This window comes from Aspergillus stella-maris (genome assembly GCF_047715825.1).
Source record: "Aspergillus stella-maris strain CBS 113639 unplaced genomic scaffold BDV14scaffold_13, whole genome shotgun sequence".
NCBI lineage: Eukaryota > Fungi > Ascomycota > Eurotiomycetes > Eurotiales > Aspergillaceae > Aspergillus > Aspergillus stella-maris.
The window spans coordinates 243,953-271,614 of record NW_027396807.1 but is presented as its reverse complement, the minus strand read 5'-3'; the positions used below and the strand labels follow the sequence as shown (position 1 = coordinate 271,614).

General features: G+C 51.7%; 3 protein-coding genes across 3 annotated transcripts; all 3 read left to right on the top strand.

Annotated features, from left to right (window-relative positions):
• Positions 1 to 93: 93 nt before the first annotated feature.
• BDV14DRAFT_169417 (ATP-binding cassette glutathione S-conjugate transporter YCF1) lies at positions 94 to 5,490 on the top strand. The gene is made up of 6 exons (XM_073768034.1): positions 94 to 504; positions 560 to 3,526; positions 3,572 to 4,511; positions 4,559 to 4,627; positions 4,687 to 4,778; positions 4,828 to 5,490. Exons 1-6 carry the CDS (start codon positions 202 to 204, stop codon positions 5,086 to 5,088), a joined length of 4,632 nt encoding a protein of 1,543 aa, XP_073630484.1. The 5' UTR covers positions 94 to 201; the 3' UTR covers positions 5,089 to 5,490.
• A 14,311-nt stretch (positions 5,491 to 19,801) lies between these two features.
• On the top strand, positions 19,802 to 22,086 carry BDV14DRAFT_26216 (uncharacterized protein). Its single transcript, XM_073776400.1, has 5 exons — positions 19,802 to 20,218; positions 20,277 to 20,478; positions 20,536 to 20,934; positions 20,983 to 21,177; positions 21,228 to 22,086. The coding sequence occupies exons 1-5, from the start codon at positions 20,126 to 20,128 to the stop codon at positions 21,914 to 21,916; spliced, it is 1,578 nt and encodes a 525-aa protein (XP_073630483.1). The 5' UTR covers positions 19,802 to 20,125; the 3' UTR covers positions 21,917 to 22,086.
• A 571-nt stretch (positions 22,087 to 22,657) lies between these two features.
• On the top strand, positions 22,658 to 27,662 carry BDV14DRAFT_169404 (putative leucine permease transcriptional regulator (SAC3)). Its single transcript, XM_073768033.1, has 7 exons — positions 22,658 to 22,957; positions 23,135 to 23,884; positions 23,932 to 24,111; positions 24,164 to 25,124; positions 25,199 to 26,350; positions 26,400 to 26,642; positions 26,694 to 27,662. Exons 2-7 carry the CDS (start codon positions 23,330 to 23,332, stop codon positions 27,413 to 27,415), a joined length of 3,813 nt encoding a protein of 1,270 aa, XP_073630482.1. The 5' UTR covers positions 22,658 to 22,957; positions 23,135 to 23,329; the 3' UTR covers positions 27,416 to 27,662.

The following is a 27,662-nucleotide window of genomic DNA, read 5'->3' as shown; positions in this document are numbered from 1 at the left end:
AGCGGCAGACAAAGCTTCGCCGTCGGCTGCCCATCATTTAGTAAGCAACCTGCAGCTGGCTTTGCGCTTCCTCTTCTCCATCTCGCAACTCTCTCTCTCCCGAGTATTCCCAATTATTTTCCTTGCTCGGCAGTTCTCTCACCTCATCTCTTCTGCGTGTTCGGAGGAGGAATTCGAGGTGGGTTACACATTCCGGGGAAAATGCTGGACGACAGTTCGCAGTCGGTCCTCGGGGAGATCGCCCCAGGATCCCTGCAGTCGCAGTCGCAGTCGCCGTTGCCGACCACTCCATTCCTCGCAAAGTCACAGCCCTTCTGCGGCGATGTCGAAGGTTGGGGCCCTATGAGCCGGTTCCGATATGACTTGACACCTTGCTTTTTGGACTTTGGCCTCTCTTTAGTTGCTGCCTTTGGTATTGCGCTGGGCAGCGCTGCGCTTTGGTTCTTGTTCAAGAAGCGCATTCCGCAGCCGGTGTCGAAGAATTGGCATTTCTACGCTAAGCTGGTAAGTTATCTCCAATCTGATTGCCTTATCAGGCTGATTGTTTTTTGTTTTGTAGGTCGTCCTCGTCGGTCTATTGATTACCACCGCCCTTCAAACAGCCCTCCAAATCGAGACATACGTCAAATGGTTCGCCGACTTCCGATTCTGGAGTTCCGTCCTCGTCCTCGTCTCCCTCGGGGTTATATTCGCCGTTCAATACTATGAGCACTGGCGCAGCAGGCACCCCAATGGGGTTGTCCTGTTCTACTGGCTCTTCTTCGTTATCGCATACGCCGTCAAGCTACGATCACACGTTGCGCAGGAAAGCTACAAGACTCATCTGCCGTACTTTGTCTGCCTCAGTATCAGCCTGGGGCTGGCAATTCTTGAATTTGGACTAGAGTATTTGGTTCCCAAGAAGCAGAGTGCTTACGATGCGCTGGGTGACGAGGACGAATGCCCGTATGAGTATGCGGATATCTTCTCTGTCCTCACCTTCAGCTGGATGACTCCGATGATGAAATTTGGATACAAGAACTTTTTGACTCAGGATGACTTATGGAATCTTCGCCGATCCGATACCACCCGTAAGACTGGCGCTACGTTGGAGGAGAACTGGGAACACGAGTTGGAGAAGGAGAAACCCTCCCTTTGGATGGCCATGTTCAAGTCCTACAGCGGACCGTACGTTGTCGGAGCGATTGTCAAGTGCGGAAGTGATATTCTCGCATTTGTTCAGCCCCAGCTCTTGCGAATCTTGATTGATTTCATCAATTCGTACAGAACCGATGAGCCGCAGCCGGTCATCAGAGGTGTTGCTATTTCTCTTGCTATGTTTATTGTATCCGTGACCCAGACCTCGTTTCTCCACCAGTACTTCCAGCGTGCATTCGACACTGGCATGCGCGTCAAGTCTGGTCTTACTGCCATGATTTACGCCAAGTCATTGAAGCTTTCGAGCGAGGGCCGCGCTTCCAAGACTACCGGTGACATTGTCAACCACATGGCTGTTGATCAGCAGCGTCTGTCTGACCTGACCCAGTTTGGTACACAGCTCTGGTCTGCGCCATTCCAAATTGTTCTCTGCATGGTCTCGCTCTACAATTTGGTTGGTGTCAGTATGTTTGCTGGTATCGCAGTCATGATCCTTATGATACCGATCAACGGTGTCATTGCTCGCATGATGAAGAAGCTTCAGCTTGTCCAGATGAAGAACAAGGATGCCAGATCCAGACTTATGACTGAGATCCTGAACAACATCAAGAGTATCAAGCTCTACGCCTGGAACAATGCGTTTATGAACAAGCTCAGCCATATTCGTAACGATCTCGAGTTGAACACCCTCCGTAAAATTGGAGCCACCCAGTCTGTTGCCAACTTCACCTGGCAGTCGACTCCATTCCTGGTCTCTTGCTCTACCTTTACCGTGTTCGTTCTGATTGAGGACCGCCCTTTGACCACGTCGATTGTGTTCCCAGCTCTGACGCTTTTCAACCTGCTCACTTTCCCTCTGTCGATCCTTCCCATGGTCATTACCTCCATTATCGAAGCTTCCGTCGCTGTCACGCGTCTCACAGACTACTTCACAGCCGAAGAACTCCAGACCGATGCCGTCAAGTATGAAGACGCAGTCACCCACGTTGGCGACGAGTCGGTTCGCATACGTGATGCCACTTTCACCTGGGACAGATACAAGGGTGATACATCGCTTGAGAACATTGACCTGAGCTGCCGTAAAGGAGAGCTCAACTGTATTGTTGGACGTGTCGGATCTGGAAAGTCGTCATTGCTTCAGGCACTGCTCGGTGATCTGTGGAAGAAAGATGGTGAAGTCGTCGTCCGCGGTCGCATTGCATACGTCGCCCAAGCCGCTTGGGTTATGAATGCCAGTGTTCGTGAGAACATTGTCTTTGGCCACCGTTGGGACCCCCAGTTCTACGACCTGACCGTCGAGGCTTGCGCTCTGCTCGATGACTTTAAGAATCTGCCTGATGGTGATCAGACCGAGGTCGGAGAGAGAGGTATCTCTCTTTCTGGTGGACAAAAAGCCCGATTAACTCTCGCCAGAGCTGTGTATGCCCGTGCTGATATCTATCTCTTGGATGACGTTCTGTCTGCAGTCGATCAGCATGTTGGCCGACACTTAATCAACAATGTCCTTGGACGCAGCGGTATCCTCAGCAGCAAGACTAGAATTCTCGCCACCAATGCCATTCCTGTTCTCAAAGAGGCCGACTTTATCGGTCTGCTCCGCGACAAGACCCTGATCGAAAAGGGAACATACGAACAGCTGATGGCCATGAAGGGTGAAGTTGCCAATCTCGTCCGCACCACCATGAACGACTCCGACGATGAAGGCTCTGGCGCCGAAAGCCGTGGCCTCGCTTCCCCCGACAGCTCTGAATCTGCCACCATGATTGTTGATCCTGATACCGACTTTTCCGACACCGACGATGCCGAACAGCAGATTGGTTCTCTCGCTCCGATCAAGACTTCCGCCCCTCCTCGCAGGACAAGTACCGTCACTTTGCGCCGCGCGAGCACTGTCAGCTGGCAAGGCCCTCGCCGTAAGCTCGGCGACGAAGAGAACGTTCTGAAGAGCAAACAGACTCAGGAAACGTCAGAACAAGGCAAGGTCAAATGGAGCGTATACGGCGAGTATGCCAAGAACAGCAACTTGGTGGCCGTTGGTTTCTACCTGTTCACCCTCGTTGGTGCGCAGGTGGCCCAGGTTGGAGGAAGCTACTGGCTTAAGCACTGGACCGAGATGAGCGAGACGCAGTCTGCTTCGAGCGTTGGAAAGTTTATCGGCATCTACCTGGCCCTTGGTCTTGGATCGTCTCTATTGGTTATTGTTCAGAACTTGATTCTGTGGATCTTTTGCTCGATTGAGGCTTCAAGAAAACTTCACGAGCGCATGGCTTTCTCTATTTTCCGTTCGCCGATGCGCTTCTTTGAGACGACGCCTTCTGGACGTGTTCTCAACCGGTTCTCTAGCGATATCTACCGTATTGACGAGGTTCTCGCGCGAACATTTAACATGGTACGTATCCTCGCTATATCTGCTTATCCCTGCTGATTGTTCTAGCTTTTTGGAAACTCGGCAAAGGCATTGTTTACACTCGGTGTTATTGCTACCTCGACGCCTCCTTTCTTAATTTTGGTCATTCCATTGGGTTATATCTACTTTAGCTACCAAAAGTACTACCTCCGCACTTCTCGCGAGCTGAAGCGTCTCGACAGTGTTACGAGGAGTCCTATCTTTGCCCACTTCCAGGAATCCCTTGGAGGTGTTTCTACCATTCGCGCCTACCGACAAGAAGAACGATTCAGTCTTGAGAATGAATGGCGCATGGACGCCAACCTCCGTGCCTACTTTCCATCGATCAGCGCCAACAGATGGCTGGCTGTCCGTCTCGAGTTCATCGGTTCGGTCATCATTCTTGCCTCTGCGCTGCTCTCGATTATTTCCGTCGCGACTGGCAGCGGCCTGTCCGCAGGCATGGTCGGTCTAGCCATGTCATACGCCCTTCAAATCACGCAGTCTCTGAACTGGATTGTCCGACAGACTGTTGAGGTTGAGACCAACATTGTCTCCGTCGAGCGTGTGCTTGAATATGCCGCCCTCCCCAGCGAAGCGCCCGAAGTCATCTTCAAGAACCGACCGGCCATCGGGTGGCCAGCGCAAGGCGCAGTGTCATTCCAGAACTACAGCACACGTTACCGCGAGGGATTGGACTTGGTGCTCAAGGACGTCAGTCTGGATATCAAGCCGCACGAGAAGATTGGTGTTGTTGGACGCACGGGCGCCGGCAAGAGTTCACTGACTCTGGCCCTCTTCCGCATTATCGAACCTACCAACGGCAGCATCAGCATTGACAACTTGGATGTCTCTACAATCGGACTGTTCGACCTTCGCGGGCGACTTGCCATTATCCCTCAGGACCCCGCCATGTTCGAAGGAACAGTGCGCGACAATCTAGATCCCCGCCATGCACACGACGACACTGAACTGTGGAGCGTTCTCGGTACGTACAGCATTAAAGCTTACTGATAGTGATACTGACTGCAGCAGAGCACGCTAGATTAAAGGCCCACGTCTCGCAAATGGAGGGTCAGCTGGATGCGCACGTTCAGGAAGGAGGTAAGATCACGGAGCTACCACAGCTATCCCTTGCGTCGCGCTTATTAACCGACCAACAGGATCGAATCTTTCTCAAGGCCAGCGCCAGCTGATTTCGCTTGCCCGCGCGCTGCTAACGCCTAGTAATATTCTTGTGCTTGATGAAGCAACGGTGAGCGAGTCATACCGCTTTTAGATGATTATTTGCTAAGTGAATCCAGGCCGCCGTCGACGTTGAAACAGACGCTTTATTGCAGCGCACTCTGCGGTCGAGTATCTTCCAAGACCGCACGATCATCACGATCGCGCACCGCATCAACACCATCATTGACTCCGACCGTATCGTCGTTCTTGATAAAGGCCGCGTCGCGGAATTCGACACCCCCGCGGCGCTGATCAAGCAGCGCGGCAAGTTCTACGATCTTGTCAAGGAATCCGGCCTACTAGACAGCGACGGAAACGCGATTAACGTCAATGGATAGTGACGACGGAAGAATTACCTATTCAGCACAACGACCAGGATGATGAGATGCATCGTTCCTGCTCATTCCCATGCTCCGCCATGCCCTGCCATGCCATGCTACGCTATGCTATGTCCGAACGTCAAGGATGATGGAAGGAGAAAATGAAGATGAAAGAATTATAATATAAAAGTCCGCTTGCTTGCTTTCGCCCTTGTTGTTTGCTTCCTTCCTCCCCTGCTACTTTAACACCCTTGGTTAGGCGTTTGGGTACCCTGTCTACTTCCTTATCCCTACCTACCTTGTCTTGTTACCTGTAGTTACATATATTTGTCCTGTCCTTGTCTATATTGTGAAGAGGAGAGAAGAGTACATTGCACATAGCAAACAAGAGATTAACAAACAATGAAGAGCTACCGAATCATAATAGATTAAACACAATGCTCTACAGCATTCAAATCCTTCAGTTCAGTTGAATCCTTCAACGATCCTTCCGTACTACTGTGCTTCCGTGATACCTAGTAGGGTAGGTAGGTAGGGTAGGTGAGATAGGGAACACAACCGGCCGAGTCGAGTCCCATTCCAAATCTTGAAACTCGAGTCCAGTCCAGTCTAGAACAAAGTAGCCACCTCATCTCCATCCCATCTGGAGCAAGGCCACTCCAACCCCGGGCAAGCCCGAGCCCGTCCCCGTCCCGCAATGGCGGTGTAGGGATCCTGCATGCTGCATGGATTGCAGCTGCGGCAGTCGTAAAGATGGTATTGTGATTCGGTAGGATGGATTGGATGGACTGGGAGTGGGAAATGCACGTTTGCTTGCTTTTCTTCCATGTCTGCATGAGGCATGAGCGAATGACGATGTTGTGGCAGTGACGGTTGGATAATGTCATGGCATGTCACGATGCAAGCGCAAAGTGTCACCCGCGACACAGTGCGTGCATACAGCCAGCTCCAAACGCAATGCAGATGCAACTGCAAACTGCAAAAGAGGCATGGGATCGAATCCATCCCCGGTGTCAGTCAGTCAGTCGTCACTTGCTATCTTTGTTGCTTCTGCTGCTTGCAGGTGTTTGAGGCGTAGTGTCGCGTGGAGATTCGATACTCCGATCAAAGGAATCAGCTCCCTGACCTTGTCCATGTCCTTGTTCTTAACATAACAATACTTGTTATCCCGTTGATTATAGCTAGCAAGATTCGGTATAGGAAGGGTAGGTCCCTTCGCGAGTCGCGAATCGCAATCAAGCCGGGGTTGTTTGTTTGTTTGACAGCGCCGGGGTTTGCCGGGGATGGCTGGGGTTGGTCTGGGTCATGGTTATACATCCCCGGGGTTGTTGTTTGCTTCGAGCTCCCTGCTCTAACGGCGTCGCATGTCATGCCCTGTCATGTTCCGAGCTCTGTGACTGTGACTGTGACTGTCATCTGTTAGAAGCAGTTTGTTTTAGACATGGATAGGGGGGCCTAGTTCACCTTGCCTAGCATAAGGGCTTCGGGTCTTCAATCCGTAGACTAGCTACAGTACTTTGTTTCATTCACAATCCCTGATCTCAATTGCAGAGTGAAGTCATAATGGGTATGGATCATAATGACGGGCAGCTGTATTGTAGCTGTAGCTGTAGCTGTAGCAGTCGCAGTCGCAGTCGCAGGAGGACGCCGACGAGGGCGCTTAATAAATTAAACAAGTAGGGTTCCCCTTGTTCGCGCGGTATCGCTTAGGTACGGTGCCGTTGCCAGTCAATTGTCCGTACTTCTTCTAGCTGTTTGTCATTATGATGTACTCTGTACGCGGTCTGCCGATGGCGATATGGCTGGCTGACTGGCTGGCTGGGTAATTGCAGGTTTTGGTATGAGAGGCAGATGTTTATTTCCGTAGGTCTCTGGTCGTCTGAGGTCGCAGTACCTTCCAATGTAGAGAGGACAGTGCGAATCGTGATCTTGACCAAGCTAACTAACTGTGATAGTGATAAGGCTACATGTACATGTACATATAACACAGACCGTTAACGTACAACGCTCTCTCGTCCAACGTAGGGCTGAATCCCCTTTTCCGAGCCACCATTCAATCTGAATCTGAATCTCAGTCTCAATCTCAATCTCAACTACCAGTTACTACGGAGTAGAAAAAGAAAGCAAATTAGCAGAATTAACCGAGCAAATACAGAGCACAGAAGCGAGCACAGACTTCTGCACTGCATTGCATCCTGCGGTTTCTGCAGCTGCAGATACATGCAGCGCACGGACACTGGCACTGGCAACGCAATGGCCATGGCGACCGGAGGAGACGGAAGGATCGAGTCGAGTCGAGGGGAGCTGAACTGAGAAAGTACGAGTTTGACTACTATTATGCAGACTAGTTTTGGATGACTTGAAACTTGGATGGAGTTAGTAGGTAGGTAGGTAAGTAAGCGGGATCGGGATGGATCTGCGAGATACGGTACGGGTACGGAGTACTCTGTAGGTAATGGATTGGAGTCTACACAACCAACCGCCTTGTCTACTCGCTACGGGCTTACTCGCTACGGCCCTGCCTTCTAAACGGCAAAAAGGAACAGAATCAGTGGATACTAATAGCAGTTATCCTGGAAGAAAAGAACGATGTGAAACGAAAGAACCCGATCGAATCGAATTCGAAGCGCCATCTCCAATCAATGTCTCCATAACGGCGCCTGCCTGCCTGCCAGCTCAGCAGTCTCCGCAGCACTCGCAGTGGCAGTGGATTCGCAAGGTAAGGTATCCCGGTCCTCGGGTCCCTCTCTTCTACGGTATCTCCATCTCCATCTAGTGTCTAGTGTCTAGTGTTAGCTAAGAGATCGTCTCGGGATCTGGTGCTTGCTATGCTATCCACAAAGGTAACTAGCCTGCTAGTAGCTTATCCACTACCTAGTAAGAGTTTACTCTAGTCCCAGCTTGCGAACAACAGCTAGAATCAACTGCGAACCGAGTCAGATAACCCCCGGGATCGACACCCGGTACTGTCCTTGCCTATCAGCGTGCAGAGAAGATATTTCGATGAGAGTGTGGAGTATAAGCTCGACGAGATAGAGGCGTTCGGCGGAGACTCGGTGGTTGTGTTTAGTATACTGTCTGTGGTGGATCTCGCACTTGGAGACCGCAGTAAGGTATGGTAGATACAGAGATTGATAGGCGATGGGATGGAGAGGAGAGGCAGATCGATGAAGATATCGCGATGATCAGTTAGGAGTAATCGCTAGACCACGCTGGAGAAGCAAGGTATTCCTTCCTGAATCGTGAAGAACTCAGATCCTTTTCGAGACTGAAGAAAGTATATTCATGGTATGGTAGGTACTCGAAGGATCTGAGACAAACCTAAAACAAACCTTACCTATGAGGGCTTGTCGGAGGGCGTAAGACTAAATTCGATTATCAAAAGCAATACGAACTATGTCTACCTCCCTACCTACCAACCTACCTACCTACCTACCCTAGATTTGAATCTGATCTACCAGAAAATACACTGAAGCATATTATACTGACGCGCCCACGACCCCTTTGGCCCCGTGCAGCCGGGGCGTTCGTCACGGAACTTAAGTTTCTCATCCGTAGGGACGTACTTCAGCAGACGAATCTCAGGAGCCGGAGGTTCTTCGCCGTTCACGGGTAAAACTGCCTTTTAGGATCTAGAGCATGGTGAATGTGAGCTGGATACTGACAATCCATGATGTCAATGTTGACTCGAGACCTGGACTCGACCTCGAACTGAACTGAACCGAGCTGAACTGAGCTGCCAATGCCCGTCGGCGGTATGTAGCACGGCAGCGAACGCTCCCGCTATTGTGTTACCCTTACTGTCGCTGTCGCTGTCATTGCCAACGGCTGCCGCTGCTGTTCAAGATATAATGCGACCATGCTCAAGCCTCGAATTGAAGCTCAAGCTCGGATCCAGAAAAACCCGGGGGATCCTTGCATGAACTATAAGCGTGTCCAGGATCGAACCTTCCATCCCATCCCATCCCATCTCATCCGCATGGGCGGAAAGTACAGAACTCTAACGGGTCTTTGATTCCCCTCCCGGATGGGTCAGGTTCAGGGTCAATTTAGTCGGTCAAATTGAAATGGTACGCATTTATCATGACCTTCATCGAGATGGAGACATGGAGCTCCATTGATCCGCTGGATCATTGAACCTTCTTTCTGGCTTGACTGGGATCCCGTTACTGCGGGAATCCTCCAGTCAATTCCATCTCCATCACATCTCCATCAAGTCCTGGGCCGGGGCGCTCCGTTTGAAACGGGTCCTGGGCCGGAACATTTCAAAATGCATGGCCATGGGCCATGAGGAGGGAATTTGGAATGTCTGCAGGTGACTGGTCAATAGCGGAATAGTTGTTCTTGACGATTTCCAAACGATCGGGGAGTGCAGAGGGTAACGTCAGTGGACTGATTCAATGTGGCTTACTGGAGAACTTAGAACTTAGAAATAGAACTTAGGTCATAGACACGTTCGCTAACGGATACACACCAAAAATTCCATAAGTATGCGGCATGCACCATGCACCATGCGACTCGCAACGCCGCTGAACTTTAAGCTCTCAAGGAGAGATAGATCTCCGATCTGCTGGTATCTGGCTGGCGCCAACTTCATCCAGTTCCAGTTCAGGGTCTAGAACTATACGGCGCCGTCCTGGGAATGGTTCCTGCTGCACAAGGTCGAAAGCGTCATGTTAGAGGTCTGACCACGCCGTGCAACGACGGTTACAGGTTACCGGCATCTAAATGATCCCTGCTAGTGGTGATCTTAGAGACGCGGAGTGCGAGATCCGGGAACCCAGCAAGCCACTGGATCTGTTGGCGCGGTGGTGGAGTTAATGTAGTTTCCTGAGTTGCCGTGGATGTGGCACTGGAATTGGATGTGTCTGAAATCGAGAGAACGGCATGAGGATGGGGTAGATGGCGGAGATGGGGTTTCCTCATGTTCGAGGGTGCAGGACAGGAAGGAATGTAGAGGGACCGGAACAGACCAGCGCAAGAACTAGGTGGACGCGATGCGATGCGATGCGATGTAATGTGTGTTGATCAGATCTGAAACCCAGCTTTGTTCAGCTCAGCCAGCTTAGGTTCAGATGGGAGGCGACTGGAACTGCCACTGCGAATGTAGCAGTCGAATCGAGCATTGCAGCATCTTGCAGATATTGCCACTGGGCTGAAGCGAGTCTGGGGCGGCGATGTTCGGTCGTACTTCTAGTCTACTTGTCTCATGTCTGGGGAGACCGAATCTCCTTCCACATTTGTATACCCGGCGCTTTCAAGGCCATTGTACAAGGATGTAGCCTGTTCCTGGCTGGAGCCCTGCAATATGGCGCCCGGTGAAGCCGATCGAAATTACCATCGAACATGACAGCCGGGTGAGGCACTGATTCATACAACAGCTATTCCAGATATAGTCAGCTTAGCGACTTCATCACCATTAGCCCGACACCATTGAGAACCCACATCTAGCTTCCCATAAAGGCAGGACACTCAGAGTCCCGGTAAATATTTCCGTGAAGACGCACCCAATTAAAACCCCGAGAAACCTTTCCCGGTCTCGAATCCGGGAAACCCGACGGGAAATGAGATCGGGCTGCTAGTATATACAGTAGTATACAGTAGCGCGTGCACTTGCAGGCGTGTAGCAGAGTCAGACACCTGATCGACCAGGGGATTCGAGCTCGATCACGGCCAGCTTCGGGATTTGCTTCAGCCCAGCTCCAGCTGTCAAAAGTACACTCCTTGGGAAGTTGTTTCCGAACCAACTGGAGGGAAAGAAGAGGAGACTTGGGGCCAGGAATGTCCACTCCGCTCCATAGGAATGGTCACCGTCGGTCTCGTCCGCCTGGGTCCGGCAGTGGTGGATGGTCCTGGGGCGCCGATTGATATCATATCATATCACATCGCAAAGCAAGTAAGGTCCTCTGTAATAGGATAGGAAAGGAAAAGAATAGTCACGGACGAACCGGATTCCACCCCCCAATCCCGGATTCTTCAGCAATGCTCGTGACGATTGGACGGGAGACGAACCAAACTAGCCACGTTGTCTTGGGGCGAGGTGCTTTTGGCAGGCCCAGACTCCAGCCCTTCCAAGCTTGTTAAAATAGCAATGGCCAACCACTCATTTCCCAGCAACAGGGATGAGGCGGGTAAAACCAGCGCCAAACCCACCAGGACAGCGCGGCAGGACTCTCTCCGGCCCACGCGAAGTGCGATCGATGTAAGTGGAACTGGATATGAACTCCAGGACCATCTATGACTCTGCCAAGTCAATGACTCTCCATTCTGCAACAGTAAGGTCTGTGTGCTTGCAGATGGCGGGGGGATCGGCGCTCCTTGCGCTGACGGAGTCAGGATATTGGAGGGTGAGATGCTGTGTTGGGACGGGGAATCGTATAGATCATAGTGCTCGGACGCGGACGTGGGGCGGATGAACATTGGATTCGATGAAGGGATGGAAGGTTGATTACAACACATGGAGGATGCTGTCTGGTGTGAGGTGATGATAGTGGCAACTTGTCAACAATGGGAATTGTCCGGCGGCTAGGTAGTCTACCCAATAGTATTGCCTACGGAACCAGAACGCGAATATAAGTACTACTGCGCGTAAAGATTATTGCGCTTGGGGCTCTACTTTAGCCTCAGATTTAGTTCATTTACAAGGCTGAATACTTCGCTTAAACTCAATTGTCTCGAATTCTTGAATGTCAACTTTGGTCATTGTGTGGTACCTCTAAGCGAGGCTGCTCAGATCAGGGTTCAACGACATACTTCCCTGCAGCGCAATGCGCACTGACCTTGATGGAGCACTCTGTAAATTTGAACAACCATGCAGTATTCTTCCGCGGATAGTTCTCAACAGTTCCATGGAAAGTCCTGCCTGCGAACCCCGCGTTACCCACAACCTACCATAGTACTTTACTCACTGAGTTGGCGTTCGTGATCCACGGTTGAGATCATATAGTTCCTAGGGTTTCCCGCTTTGCCCACTATCGAAGTCAATGCACCTGCTATGTATAGTAAGCTGTAAGGGGTCTTATCGCAAAGTCTAAAGTCGTATTGACGGAAGTGAACAATAGACTCGAGCAAGTGACTCAGTTGAAGAGGATGTAGATGATGACCGACCGTGAGCAGCGACGTTTCACAGCCCACTTCCAAGTTTCAAACTCCAAACTCTCTCTGTGCGCTGCTGATGCATGCCACTAGACGAACGTAGAACGGAGCGGTGTCTCTCGATGCATGAACCTGCAGAGGCCCGGCCCGGCGGTGCACAACAGAGCGGAACGGGCTCGACAGGTCGAGTGTATTCATCAGGCGGGAAATCGGGTGTTCTCTGGCTCGACTGAGTAGATCGAGATGAGATAGCGCCCGGTAAACATTGCAGCATCAATTTCGTTGCAATCGTAAGAGTATCGCGATCGTGTTTTCGATCGCGTGGTATTGGTAGATCGATGAAGGTTTGGCGTTCAGGGCGCTCGAAGCTTCGCGGCCCTGTCCCCTATAAGCGAACGAAACGCGACCAAGGATAAACGTTGAAGCTGCCACCGTCTTGAATGACCTTCGAATAACCCAACCAACCCCATCGGCGAACTGTACAACCACCCCGACACCGACACAAGACCAGGGCCCGAGGGAGGAGAACGAGAAACAAATTCCAGAACGTTTACCAAGGAATTAAAAAATCCAGCATGTATACGCAATCGCGCGCACGATCACCGGTCTCCGCCCTGAAATCTCCGGTTTATTTGTTTGGATACTTCGCGGTCAGACTGGTGGCATCGTAGCGTAGCCTCACTTTGTCCACCCCGCCAAGGTACCGAATCCTCGAGTCTGAAACCAAGACGTCGGTCGCTATTCAGCACTCGTTACTCGCTGCGGTCGCTTGTGGCGGCGGTCGTGGCTATGAGCTCATTGTCATTGCATTAGACCGATTAAGCAGTGTTCTCCGTGGCTGCTACTGCTCCGAGATACTCGACAGGGATCCCATCCCATCGTTGTGGTTCTGGGTCCAACGGATCGTCGTAAAGCCTTGGAATCAGCCGCAAAGTGACTTCCCCGGAGCGATCGATGCAGCTGGCTTTAAACGAAGGTGGGGAGAGGGGACATCCGACAAAGGGTCAAAGAAGGGAGTATGTAGGCCTGGACAGATTGATCTTAGCATGGAGTTTATTTTGTGGTATGACAAGGGTATGACAAGGGTGGAAGGCTTGGGCCAGGGCGGGGGAGCGTACCTTTTGTGAGGAGATAGTGTAGTGTCTGAGCGTTGGGTATGATGGTATCAGGTCGCACAACTTCAAGCGAGTAATGACGGGAATTTATGACTGCATGATCGACGAATAAAGAGGAGTTCTGCAATATACTCCGAGAATGACGAACAACGGTCCAAAGTTCCAAGAACGAGATTTGGAATCACAGCGCGGGGCTGTCAGTCAGTCACAAAGTCCAGACCAGACTGCAGACTCCAGTCCAATCCGAACCCGAACCCGAAGGTACCGCTACAGCCGTTTAGCAAAATAGCAGACAGTCAAGACAAAGCAAAACAATCTCACACATGACTCAAAAATCCCACCCATCAGCCAGATGATCGATTCACGGCGCCCCGTATCGCACTCAATTCCAACCCAGGATGGTCTTGGACCGGGCGTTGGGATGGGCCTGCCAATGGATATCCAGCCAGCCGGACCGTCTTCCCAGGTCCCCGAGACGCCATTCTCCACCCGCAGTACAATCTCCAGCGTTCAGCAGGTCAAGCTGTCCAGTCATGTTGTGTGATTCGAGCAGTGTTTTTCGCGCTCTTCCCGGTTCGAGAATGGCGGGTCTTGTTTGGGGGATGTGCGGCGATCGGGGGGGATTCTCGCGATGGGACTGGCTGGGGGATTGTTGACAGCGGGAGGATGAAGATGTGAAAAGTACGGTCTTTGCACTTTGTCCCGGCTCTCGAGTCTCAACTGTTTTCGCGGGGTTGACCGGAGAGTTGGCGATTGATTAATTGATTGATTGAATAGGAGACGCAATTGGATGAGCTTGTCAAGCCAGGGCGTTTTTGCCTTTGTGTGCCTCGGCCTGTCATGTTGGGTGTTGGGCGTTGAGTGTTGACAAATTTTGACGTGAGCGTTTAGCTTTGCGTCCAAGCTCCTGTCAGTGTCAGTCAGCCTGTAAGTCAGCCTCTCAGCTTAAGTTACCCAGCCAGGAAGTAGTCATCATGCCAGGGCAAATGATGTTCCTGTCCCTGTCCCTGCGCTTAGATCTTTGTCTCACTCACTCACCTCACCTCACCTGACACCCTTAGTCCATAATCCACATTTATATAACCAGCCCACAGTTTGCACATCAACCCGCGATCCATCATTCGAAAGGAAATCTGTTCCTGACGAGACCGGATCATCTTCAACCTGCCGGATAAGCCCTTGCGCATCCGCATCCGCGCTCGCGACCGTTCCAGTCTGGGACATCCTAGTCTAATGACGACTGACAAAAAGAGGGTAACTTAGTTAGAGAGTTTACAGTGTAGGGGCGTCGCGAGATTAGGTTGGCTATACCAGCAGCCTCTAGCAGCGGATCTACGAGTCCGGCCGCCTGTCACTCTGTAGCTCGTATAGCTGGCGCAGATGGGCCAATGATCGGGGGTGCGAGAGTGAAATCGGGAATCGCCTGCACAAGGTGAGACAGCCGGGGCCCCTGGTTCTTATTGTCTCTGACCCTAGGCCTCTGCCTCAGCATTCGCGCTTCAGCCTTCTGAAGATTTCCAGATGTACCTCGCTTTAGTCTACTCTAGTTTAGTTTAGTCTGGTTAGCTCTCGTGTGGTGCGTATTGGCTGCCGGCTTAGTCTCGGGTGTCGGGCCCGGATCGCACGTATTTGCGTATGCTTTAGTGCACACCATTCTCACCTCGATGCGAATGGTGCGAAGCGGTGGCCGTGACATCAGGTCGCGGCGGGCTTGCCACAAAGTACACATTCTAAGGGTTGCTCGGGGCTGGCGACCCGGCGGTAAGTGCGGCATCTAACCGGTTGTTCTGCTTCTCCAACATGGCTTGACTTGACCAGTCGTTCTTTCAGGGCTTGAAGAGGAAGAAGTCGCGAGTAGTGAGTCTCTGCTCATTAGAGGTTTGGAGCAATTTCCAGAGAGGCAGAGACCCTGTCAAGGGCAGCCGGACGGGCGCTGGTTATTGGCTAGCTGGAATCAACCAGGTTCTCCATGAATAATTCATGTACGCCGACGTAAGCCGGCATGGACTCGAATGTTTGTTGCTGTAGCGGTGAGGTGCGCCTGCTGCAGTCTCTCCGGGAAAAAGCCGGCACTCTATGGAGTTTACATGCAAAGAGTGTACAATGTACATCTTGTCACTGCCACGTTGAGCAATGCAAACACAACGGGTAAGGTCCACGAGGCTGCACCGACAAGTACAACACGAGGAACGGATGTATGTAGAGTGACCGTGCACGTCATCGTGGCCACCGACCACTGACCACTGACCAGGGACAATCGACGTCAATCATTGATCCAGACTCCAGAGGGCAGCTGTCATAAAACGGCGCTCGCGAGCTGTGCAACCCGATTGGCAGGACAAGATCTACTGTTGCGTTTTGGGAAGGAGCCTTGACCAAGTGCCTCGAGACTGTTCCAGCTCAAAGGGTCAAGCGTCGATTAGAAGGTCTCGAAAATCGAAAGGGGCTCCTAGTGTCTGATCTCTCCGCTTGACAGACGGTATCGCGCATAGTGATTGGAAAAAGGGCATTATGATCATACCCTCCATTAGCCTGGCGCAGTGACGAAAAGGGTGAGGCGATGATCGACTGGAACATCATTCGGGAGCGGCCAAGCCCCAGCGAGGGCTGCCTTTTCATTTTTCGTGCTTATTCGGCGCTTAATGACAAATTCAAGACGACGCAAATTCCAGATGTGGAAAATGCAATCAGTCGCGCACTCGCACTGCTTAACATGTTGAGCTGAGGATAGTGCAGCGTAGTTGCTGTAGTGTTGCCTCCGGCGCGCCTGTCATGATAATAATACTCTGGCTGACTTTTGTAGATTGTTTCAGGGATCAGCCAGTTCCTGTCTCGTAGCTTATCTCGCTGATAGAGTTTCGGTCTCGAATCAGCCGAAACAGATGAGGCAACGGGTGCCTTCTCCTCGGAATCCTGTGACTGGAGTATGGAGAGATAAGCTGAAGAAATGGTCTGCATAGAGTGGGCTCTCGGCATCCTTCGATCCATCCTGGTCTCTTCCCTTTTTTGGGAGGAAGATACAGTATCTAGCCAACAGTATCTCAAGGATCTTTAAGAATGGCTCCTCTGAGACGGTTGACAATGGAGAGGACGGGAGAGAGAAAGCTTCGTACTGCAAGATGGTTGGATAGACCAGTTGGTCTCGTGCGGGGCAGCGGTTGCCCTCTCAAAACGAACACCGAACACTTCCACTCTTGGGCCGCCATGCCCACTCAGATCGGAGCCCACGAGCACCACGGGAACGTCAGTCACGAGGAGTGGACTCAACGACTGGCTGGCAGTGAATATCGTACCGCAACTGCCGCACAATCCTCGGTCAAAGCAAGATTGAGTGCCGGGAGCATCTGGCCGCGCTTCCCAAGGAACAGGTAACTATATGTAGATGGCAGACTAGCGCACCAACAGAGTTCAGCTATCGCGGTCGCTGGATCAGACGGTCGATTTGGCTTGAGATCTGTGTAACTGTCACTCAACCCAGGCTCCATGCAATATGCTGGACAACTTCAATGTTGAACCCGGCTTAATGGTACGATCGCCGTACCCGTTGCTGGCTGCTTTTGTTGGGGTCGGATATCCCGAGAGCCCTCTACATACAGCACAACTACTGCCATGGCACACCGACAACGGCCACTGCCCGATTACTTCTCTCTTTCGTCTCCCAATGGCCCGCTAAAAATCCTCTGCCGTCGGATTGACATCGGCCTACGCCTGAGTTCCTCTGAGATAACGAGCGTCATTGCCGCGTTACTCGCTCGCCTGTCCCGAGATGTCAGAAGGCTTGACACACTCCTTACCCGTCCCGTGCTCTACTTGATGATATAATGATCTTCATGGACATGCCACATATGGCGTAGTCATGGCCTCATGGAGCCATAGAGCCGTGCCAGACTGCCAAACTGCCAGGTTGAGCGAGGCGCCCGGGATCGTCTCCCTAGCAGTCCTACTAGGCTACTAGCCTGGACGCACGGATTGTACCAGACTGCTGGTAACCCCCCGGGAGGATATATTTAAAGCTGACGGGCCAAGGCGACGTATATTCTCCGTTCTTTGTATAATGGCCTCGCAGGATTCTTGAAAGGCTTCGCCTCTTTTTCTCTGTCGGTCTGTTCTTCGCTGTTCATTGCGGGATTGTAGGGCAGAAACCATTCAGCTGACGGTGACGGTGGCAGTGGCAGTGACTCGCCATTGACGCAGCGGCACAGGGCCTGAGGAGCTAACCTCATATCATCACATTACAGAGTAGATATGCACTATGCAGCACTTGGCGTGTCTCATGAGGACACTAAGCTCCTTCTCCCTGCGCCCAAATTTGAAGCTGATCGCAGAAGCCGGGGGGTAGGTACTACTAGGTACCTTTTGTGCGAACATCCCACACACAAGCCCATTCTTCTGGCAGTTCACTTTCGATGCGAGTGAGTTCTGGCTCCTCGTCGCATCATCCGCGTCTCAGCATGGGAAACAGAAACTGCGGGACAAACCTGAAGAAATTGCGGCCTGTGCGTGATCTTGTCGGTCTCACTCTCTCCTCTAAGAGGTCGCACAGAATGCAAGCCACCCGAGGGCCGAGTTGGGGTTGGACCCTTCTAGCCACTGTTCTGTCCTGTTGACAATGACAATGGGCATTCGTCACTTGTAAAAGTACGACGGTTAGACTTTGGCTGCGTTGACTGGAAGAAGCTAGAAGCGCACAGTGACGCCAGAGGTGGTGATAGATAGAGCCGTAGAATTAGATACTCCGCCGTAGTTAGTTAGTTGGTTAGTCGCAACAGAAAACCCCCGGTCAGGAACCATCGGCGATGGTCCCCAAGTGCTGGGACACTAGATCCTGCCGGCGGTGGCCACGTCGCCGCGGAGATAGAAGTTGTTTGCAAAATTAATTAAGATGGCCAGGGAACGAGATAAAGAGAGATTAGCAGGGCCGAACCATAGTGCTGCTAGGGGGAGGAGCTGACCCAGCAGCACTCATGGGTTAACAGCTGGTAGGCCGGTTGGGCAACTAGACTGATAGGACTGACAGGACCAAGACAACTAAGCAGACTAAGTGAGGATAATAATAACGATCCTCCCGAGCGCAAATCGAGGCGTTTAGCCCTCAAACCAAACCAGCCCCATGCCGCGATGTCAAGAGTCATCACTAAGAAAGCGAACCATGCCCATCGTGGTAAGAGCAAAAAAGTCCCGGTGTCGATACGATGGGACCCGGCAAGCAAGAGGTCAGAGGGTCAAAACTAAAAGCTGTCAAATAAGTTGTTTGTTCTGTTCAACTGTTAGATCGCCTGGGCCAAGGTGCCTCTGCTCCACTCCACTCACTAACTGTAGTGACTCGCCTAACCCTCGCCATACTAGCCTGCCAGCCTGCCATTCCAGTCCTTTTGTCACTCTCTCGGGCGCCCGCCAAAAATACGTCCAGCCAATATGGAATTTGAAATATATCACTTCTTCGCAGCAGGGGTAGTTACGCACGTCTCCAAGCCATCGCGCCGCTAGACCCTCCTTTGTGGCACTCCCCAGTGCTGCAGATAGAGGAAGCGCAGTCCCCGCCAGATTTGATTTTGAGAGAATCAGATCCTCGGGCTTTCTGGGAGCGACAGGCAGTGCCACTTCAGACGGTAAACTGGGGGAGCCTGGAGAGATCGGAGAGGCATTGCCAGCCATTGGAGCCATTGGGTGTGGAGGCAGCGATGGTGTGGTCAGCAAGCGAGCAGATCTACAAATGACAGCCCGCATTGGCGATGAGGCCAGACCAGTGAAAAAGCAATATGGGGTTTTCCAGAAAATGTAAAATAATTAAAACAAAATAAGAGAAAATTAAAAGAAAAAAGGATTTTCTTGGAAAAAGCAAAAAATTACTTGCATGGCGTTGCTGCAGAGCTACATTGAGCCGGTGCCTTTTTAGCAGCTAGACTAACTAGCTGGTTTCGATTTTGGACCAGAATTGCGCCCAGGGATCATCCATGTTGCTGGAACCCCCCGATTTGGAATGGGTTCGATGCCACTTTCATAGAAATGAGTTGAAAAAGAGAGGGGAAATCGGGTGCTGCAGAGTGGGTTCCTGGCTGGTTCTTTTGTACTCTTGTCTTGCTATACATACTCCCTCATCTCTCGCCGCACTGAAAAGCCCGATCCCCCCCCCAGTCAAACGGTCCAGTCCAGTATTTTCTTTTCCCTCTCCAGTTTCTATAAGAGCATTCTTCATTGATCTCTTCTACTTATCGCTGAACACAACTTCAGTCCAAGTATATTGTGTCACCCACAACAAAGCATTCCGGCTACGAGCATCTTCCTGCATCTCCCCGCTGCCCGACCCTGCCATCCTCTGCCATTCCGGGGATATCCCTCGAGTCCTGGTAAGCTACCTCATCACGAACGACCTGCTTCTGTTTGACTGGAAAACCACGGGAAGGCGTCTGCTTCTGTTCACTCTCTTCGGAACACTGCACTGTCCGTTCGTTCGTACTGGCAACTTCCCGTCATGCCTTTGTTGCTTGTTTCCCTTCCAGACCACTGGCCTGTTGAAGACGCATCTACATCCCCATGCAGAGACTGGACCAACGGCTAACTTGGGACTTCACTGCCAGATTGGTAGCATTGCATCTCAGCATCAAACACCTGCGATCTTGAGTCTAATTGAGGACGGCCTCTTGCTTCACGCCTTCAATACCACCTCAGCCAAAGTACTCTCTGTCTCTGGGGACGAAGTACAAATTAATCGGCTCGTCCACCACGCTCACTTCTATTCGCTCTCACAATCATCCACATGCTCGAGTCTTTGCTTTAACTATTCGATTCGTGACTACTTCCTCACGGATACTTCATCATTTCATCAACTCTGCCTCTAACACACCATGGTCGTCAACGCACCTAACCCGGGACCTGGAGGAGTCAAAAGACCCTTGTCGTCGACGCAAGATGGCTGTGCTGGATGGGAGAGTGCCTCGGTGAGTGCAAGAGATCTGCTGTCCTTCGCTGGGCGAGAGGCTGACCGACCTGCCACAGCCCATGAGCGCCCCGCTGCGGCCCTCCCTCAACCTTCCCTTTGCCCACTACGCCTTGATCTACTACGACAACAAGGGTAAGATTAGGGTCAAGGAGTCGGCATCCATCGAAGAGCAAAGCCGCTCTGTCTTCGCGCCAGACGTCCGCGACAAGTTCCTCGAGCTTATCGGGCCCAAGATTGGATACCAAAAGCCACTCCTACGTATGTGCTATGAGAATCTGCCTCGTACCCAGTCAACTTGACTTACGATGAACCTAGGTGCCTCTGCGGTTCCTCGCGCACATGCCCATGACCCTGCGTACCACCGCAATGGCAAACGCCGCAAGGCTTCTCGTGACCCTGCTCTCGAAATGTCCTTCAGTGAACACTACGCCGAGCCTATTCCCCAGTTCCCTTCGCCTTCTGCAAACTATGTGATGACGTCTATCGAGGTCGGTGACTCCCGCAAGGTCGAGGAGTACTACTTGAGTGCCCTTGTTGCCTTTCAGCAGTATAACTGCCGGACCATGTGCAAGGCCTTTATCAAGGTCATTGAGGACAGAAAACAAGTCAACTACCCGTACAACGGTGGTCCCACGAAGGAACCCGAGAAGACCAAGCCACGGTGGTGGCCATGGGATGTCCAGCACAAGGAGCCAGATCACCTGAAGAAGGATGGTCAGTTGATTGCATCTATCATATGTCTTCCATACTAACAAGCAATAGAGCGACTCAAACTCATGATTCACATCATCAGCAAGCCGACCAACCCTGGCATCACTGCAAACAAGCTGCACGAAATCGCGCGAGACAACAAGAGGTCCCTTAAGCCTGAGAAGGACAAGGATGAGAAGTGGGAAATCCTGGACGAGATCTTCAAGGTTAGGAAAATGCAAGAAAAGTTTGAGCGGGGAGAAGTTGGTATGTGGTACAACAGATGATGGTTATGGTCTAAGCTAATCGTACCGCAGACGCAAGCACTAGAGTATATGTTCGCAAGCGTGATCGCAGCAAGGACTCCGACGAGGTTGAGGAGGTTGTTGAAAATACAGAACCAAAGCTCGAGGATGACGATTTCGAGGACGTCAAGGAAGATCAACTCTTCACGTCCTCATCAGAGAATTTGCCCTCATTCGCCTCAGTCGACCCCCTAGCCTTGCAAACCCGATCATTTAGCATGAGCAACGACAGAACCCAGCCATTCCCAGTGAGCGACTCGTTGAGCTTCGGAGAGCCATCGAGACAGGCCCGCTCATATTACCCTACGTCTGCCGATTACGCGGATGACTACTCACAACCCATGATGAGACCTGCAGTTCCTGGCCTCGTCAGCCCCAACGAGCACACTGGCTTTGACTACTTATCGCACACACCGTTCACTACCTCTGCTACTGGCGACCACAGCCGCCCATTGACAATGCCAATGCAGCAAGTCGGCCACTATGACTGGGAACAACCGTTTCGCCCCAACATGTACAACTCGATGCAATACGGAGCTGGACCTGTCCTTACCCAGAACGCGATGCTTCCGATGAGCTCCCACGCGCATGACTTGAACAACCCTCACGGTCTAGCTCCCAGCCATGGCCTTCCAGACTTGACACGCGAGCGACCATCGCACTTGGATTTCCTGAGTGGAAGACCTGCTCAGTCTTTCTAAATCTCTTCCCCGTCGCCTCCCTCCTGTACCATTCGTGGGCGGCACTCTTCCATTAGACGACCTCATGAATCATGCGAATGAATACCATATTTGATTCCAGCTGCTTTGTTTCCCTTTCCATCCATTGCGGCTTCACCACATCGAGGATGAGGATCTTTTCGTCCTCAATCACCCGACAGATTTTTGGTTTACTTGTTCTTGAGCATCTGGCTTCCATTCAGGGTATATACATGTTTGATTATTGTTTTTCTTTTTTTTTTTTTTGGGTTCGTGTTTTTTTACTTGGATTCGGTGTTAGGCATTTATGGTTATGTGCCTTCATATACGAACAAAAGTCGCTCAGGTGGTGAATGGTCGGGCGGTCAACTGAAATCTTTTGGGCATTTGATTGCGAGTCTTGATAGATGTTTGTGAGCGAGCGAGGGCGCATTGTGGCGAAGTTGGATAATTGATCTCGAGTCTAGAATGACCCCTTTGAGAGGGCTTCGAAAGTGGTGTATATAGTGTGGTGTTGGTATATAGGTTTTGACTGAATTCAAGAATTACAATAAAATTAGCGATCCCCTTTCTCTCTTGATGGTAATGTAAACAAAAGTACCAAGCCTGATCTTAAGCAAATGAAGCAAAGTGCGACTGTTGGATGTAGATTTGTGTTGTTGATGCTGCGCTTAGTCATACGGTAGGCGCGCGGCAACCGCGGCAGACCAGAGCTCTTGGATCAGTCACGTTCCTTGGGATTCACCAGCACCTCTCCAGACAAAGAGACTCTCGATTCTTTGACCGTTTGCGGCTGCGAGAGACTTGAGGCATTCCCTCTTTGAAGCTCTTCTCAATCTTTCCCAACCATCAACACCCAACTGTACGAGTCGAACCGCGTCGAGTTTTCGTCCCTCTCCGACTGGCTTGCCACACTGCGAGTCGCAACATCTAGCACCAGAGCTCGCGATAGCTATTTCACGTCCAACACGGTTCCAGGCGCTTACACTGCACATTGAAATACAAACGGCTACGCTGTTCTGGAATTCGATCGCTTCATCCAAGGTACATCGCCATCGTTCACCTGCGCTTCATCCGTCGTCATTTCACTCGTCCCACCGTTCCCTTCCCTCCCTGCGCTTTTCGCTCCTCCATTGCAATCGCGGCGTCATGATATTATATTATACTAGATGGACATGGGCTGACTGTCATTATGCGCCTGCCAACGATCTCGGTGGATAGCAACTATAGGACTGTTCTACATCGACTTTATATCTCTACCGATCATTTCATACCCCGAATCACGAATCTCAACGAACATACACCACGTACAGAATAAGCACGGTTATTTGAAACCCTGGCTCAACATAGAATCCAACAAATAAGTTCTTCGGAGGGGTTCGGCACGTCTGCCGCTCCTCCGCCGCTCGCGGCAGTATGGCCAGTCCCGCGAATCCGTTCGCTGCGCTTCATCAGGCCCAGGTAGATGGGGCAGCAGGCTCAACCGGGCGCGGACGCGGTAACCCATTCAGAGGTGGAACAGCCTTTCAGCCAAGGGGCGCTGCGTCTTCCCAGCCTCGAGGCGGCAGCACGAACGCGCCCTTCCGCGGTCGAGGTCGTGGTCGCGGAGCTCCCGGTGCGACAAGGGCTCGTGGGAATACGAGAGGCGCGGGCGCCGCAGGGAATACATGGCGCGCTAACAAGGCCGAGCAACAAGCGACGACGAGCGGTTCTCCTTTTTCGCAGATAAAGAGTCAACCTTCGGCTCCGGGTGGTGCTGCGCCGGCGCCGCAGCAGAAGCCGGCTTTCACGGGGTTTGGGCGCGGCTCTTCGACTTCTTCTGGGGCTCCATCGGGTCAAGGTGGTGCTGGTAATGCTCGGGGCGGTTCACGCGGAGGATTTTCGTCTGCGAAGCCTACGAATGGAGTTGCTGGCAGCGTACCCGTGGAGGATACTTCTGCTGTTGGAAACTACAATGATCGTTATGAGCAGGTCAGTATCATTCTCCAATCTTCCTACTTGATGCTTACTTTCAATAGCTCAAAATCGATCGCGCCAGACAAAGGGAGCAGGCCATCAAGGCCGGGCAGATGGCTGACCCCAATCAGCCCATGTCGCTCAACAAGGCGATTACCCCTGTTGGTACCTGCACAAGCATGTGTCCCGAGTTTGAACGAGTCGAGCGCATTGTCCAAAAGATGGTCGACAAAAGTGAAAAGGTAAGAAGCCTGCAAGTACACTAACGTTTAGTCGAGTTTACCATTTGTATAGTATCTTCACCCAACGACCAACACCCTGCAGAACATGGAGGCGAAAATGCTCAAGCGCTTTCGACGTTCAGCCGCTGGATACGATGAGCAGCTTCCTTCTGATATTCGAACGCCAGCAACACTCCTTCAATCCATGAATTATCTGACTCGACATGTTATTGGAGGGCCCGAACCGCTAGGGATAATCCACAAATTCGTCTGGGATCGAACTCGATCAATACGAAATGACTTTTCGGTTCAGCAAGTCACCCAGGAGGAGGATGTCAAAATCGCTGTTACTTGTCTTGAACGGATTGCGCGATTCCATATCGTTTCTCTTCACTTGCTTTCGAGCCCCGCGAATGAAGAGCCGTTTGACCGACATCAAGAGCGCGAACAGCTAAACAACACTATGCTTTCGTTGATGTACTACTATGATGATAACAGAGGCCGGATTATGTTTCCTAACGAGGACGAGTTCCGCGCATACTACATTATCTTCTCGATCCATGACCAACGTCCTGACCTTGAAGCTCGTGTCCAAAAATGGCCTACTGAGTTGCGGAACGCGCCGCGTGTGCGAGTGGCGCTGGAGCTTTTTGCTGCTGCCGGAAACACTTGGGAGTACCAGGGCACTCTGGACTCCAAGCGACCCAATGCAATTGCACAGGGCTTCTACGCTCGTTTCTTCAGCCTGATCAATTCACCGGGAGTATCTTACCTCATGGCCTGTGTTGCGGAGATCTACTTCAATCACATGCGTCAGACAGCCATTCGATCGATATGGAAGGGCTACTGTCGTTATCCAGCCTCCCAACAGCATAAGAACGAGGAGTGGACAGTTGACGAGTTGACGAATGTTCTTTGCTTTGATGACGATGAGCAGACGATAAAGTTCTGTGAAGAGCAGGATTTGGAATTCGCTGAGAATGCCAACGGTGATTTGTACCTGAATTGGGGGAGTCGACCTGTTGATTCTGTTGGTATGTTCTACACTGAATCCCTCTCGCTTGCGGCGTTGATGATCTTCATACGTGACGTACTGACTAAATGACAGCCTTCCAACCATCATCTGAGCACTCGTTCTCTGAACACTATGTCGAGGCGAAGCGCGCAGGCAGGAACCTGGTTGCTATTGTTATTGGACTCAATGTCAAAGAAGCCGCGACCCTGGGAATGGTAGATAGATCTGTTCTGTCCGAGCGTGGCTCTGACGCGCCCGTGCAGCAGATGGCGACGGACAACGAATCCTCTCTGTTCGTCAGCGAAGATGAAAATGATTTGTCGACGCCTGCTTCTGCGTCGAGCACGGGGGCTCCTGGCGTGAGCGGATTCGGCGCTGGCGCTGGTCCATCCACGGCTTTTGGCAGTGTCTCGCAACTAGCGAACGAAGCCGGTCAAAGTATCTTCTCACTGAAGTCTGACGATGCTCAAGCTCAAGCTCAGCAGCCACCCGCTCCAAATCCTTTTGGTTCCCTTTTCACGGCGAAAGATACAACGGATACTTCTGTAACACCTTCATCTCCGTCACTCAATCCTTTTGCGAAACCGTTTTCGCCGCCTTCAACATCTCAGGCTTCGGAAAGCGCTCAACCTACTACGACTTTTCCAGCTCCAGCGGCGCCAGCAGCTACCACCCAGTCATCGAACCCTTTTGCGAATGCAAGCTTTGCGAAGCCATCTCCATTCGCTGCATCTCAAACCCCTGAGCCCAGTCAACCAACTACGATTCCATTATTTCCAACAAACAATGCGGCGCCGGCAAGGGCCTTTTCAAACACGAGCCCCTTCACAAAACAAAGCCAGAACAAAGAGGAGTCTGCTTCACCAGCCGCATCACCATTCAAGTTTCCGACGGCGTCTCAACCTCTTTCATCTCAGACAACAGCGCCGAGTTTCTTTCAGACGTCACAACCCGCGCCTTCGACTACATCCCCGTTCAACGCACCTCAGTCTTCCTCACCCTTTAGCATCAAGCCTACCCAATTGGATCCAACTAGCGATCAACCTACTGGAAAGGCACCTAGTATTTTCGACCTCAATAAGCCCTCCTCGCCTGCGCCTGAGAACAAGGCGCCGTTATTCAGTTTCTCGCCGCAGGGGCCTACGCCATTAGAAAAGCCAAGTCCTTCTAGTACTTCGCAACCGCAGCTTGCTGCTGCAACGCCTCCGTCGTTCCCATCTCCATTTGCTTCGAAGGAAAACAAAGGTTTGTCTTTTTTCGCCAGTGAAAGTTCGCCGTGGCTAATATTTTGTAGAAGCAACCACCATTCTTGAACCGCCTGCATCGCCTCGACCTGCACTTCGGGAAATTCCTCCGCCAGTGTCTTTCCCGCAAGCTAGCGCAGATCAACCTCCTGCCAGTCAGGAAACTGCTGTCATGGCACAATCTTTAGTCCCGAGAGAGCCTGAACCAGAGGCGCCCAGCGAGTCGGCGATCGAAATTCAGCCTGTTAGTAACCAAGCTGAAGAGCCAGCTGCGGCTATCAGTGAAGAGCAAGGTATGTCGACTCACATGCCAAGTGCTAGAATTTCACACTAATGATCTCTAGAATCCATGGAAGCAAAGGAAGCTGGGGCTGAAGCCGAAGCCCAGAAAAAGGCCGAGTGGCTGCACTGGCTAAGAGACGCCGCCGACAAACGCCGAAGCACCGTCTCAACATCAACACCAGCAAGTCGGAAACGAGTCCACGAGCAAGAAACACCACCACCATACAAAATCACGAAAGCACCCAAAATACCGACACCCAAACAACCCCCTCGCAAATCCATGGCCGCTGCATCCATGAAACCCCTCCCCAAACTCCCCATCCTCGAACAAATCGAGAAATTAGCAGCCCGTAAACCCACTGAAGAAAAACCCGCCGAACCACCGAAACCCAACCACGTCGACGAAGACGACCTCCTTCTTTCTGCAGCGCGTATAGCCGCCGAGTCACTACGCACCGGACCACGCATCGTAAGCTCATCAGCATCCTACGAACCATGGCGCGCCTCATTCAGCCCCGCCAGCAGCGTCGGTTCGTCCATAGGCACAGGTACAGGAGGTGTCTTCTCACGCAGCGAATCGCCCAATCAGTCTTATATAAGCGGGTACGATGTCTCGCTTGCTCCTGACTCGGATCTGGGTCTTGGACGGAGTTTGTCGAGGACTGAGCAGCGGATTCGTATGACGGGGGGGAAGGGGTTAGCTTATAAGCCGCTGAACCTGACGAGCTCTCCAAGGGACTCGTGGAACTCGAATACGCCGTCGAAAAGGAGGAAGGCTACGTGAACGTGACTTGTTTGCATGATACCTCTCTCTTTCGTATTGACGAACCTTGACTTTTACTTTGGCTTGACGCGACTTGAACTCGATCACCATCTTATCCTCCTTACTTGATTCATATATGAATCATTCATGGATGGATGACTCGTTGGCATTGGCGTTCCCATCTTTGTCTTCTTTTTTTGTACGGATTATCTATGCATTGCGTGGTGTTGGAATGACGGTTCATATTCTATACCTACCTATATTCTAC

Excerpts from the sequence above, each read along its gene's own strand:
- BDV14DRAFT_169417 (XM_073768034.1), top strand. The coding sequence starts at position 202 with ATGCTGGACGACAGTTCGCAGTCGGTCCTCGGGGAGATCGCCCCAGGA. Across the intron at positions 505-559 it reads GGCATTTCTACGCTAAGCTG|GTCGTCCTCGTCGGTCTATT; the intron begins GTAAGTTATCTC and ends TTTGTTTTGTAG. Across the intron at positions 4,628-4,686 it reads TGCGCACGTTCAGGAAGGAG|GATCGAATCTTTCTCAAGGC; the intron begins GTAAGATCACGG and ends ACCGACCAACAG.
- BDV14DRAFT_169404 (XM_073768033.1), top strand. The coding sequence starts at position 23,330 with ATGGCCAGTCCCGCGAATCCGTTCGCTGCGCTTCATCAGGCCCAGGTA. Across the intron at positions 24,112-24,163 it reads TGGTCGACAAAAGTGAAAAG|TATCTTCACCCAACGACCAA; the intron begins GTAAGAAGCCTG and ends CCATTTGTATAG. Across the intron at positions 25,125-25,198 it reads TCGACCTGTTGATTCTGTTG|CCTTCCAACCATCATCTGAG; the intron begins GTATGTTCTACA and ends ACTAAATGACAG.
- BDV14DRAFT_26216 (XM_073776400.1), top strand. The coding sequence starts at position 20,126 with ATGGTCGTCAACGCACCTAACCCGGGACCTGGAGGAGTCAAAAGACCC. Across the intron at positions 20,219-20,276 it reads CTGGATGGGAGAGTGCCTCG|CCCATGAGCGCCCCGCTGCG; the intron begins GTGAGTGCAAGA and ends GACCTGCCACAG. Across the intron at positions 20,479-20,535 it reads ATACCAAAAGCCACTCCTAC|GTGCCTCTGCGGTTCCTCGC; the intron begins GTATGTGCTATG and ends CGATGAACCTAG.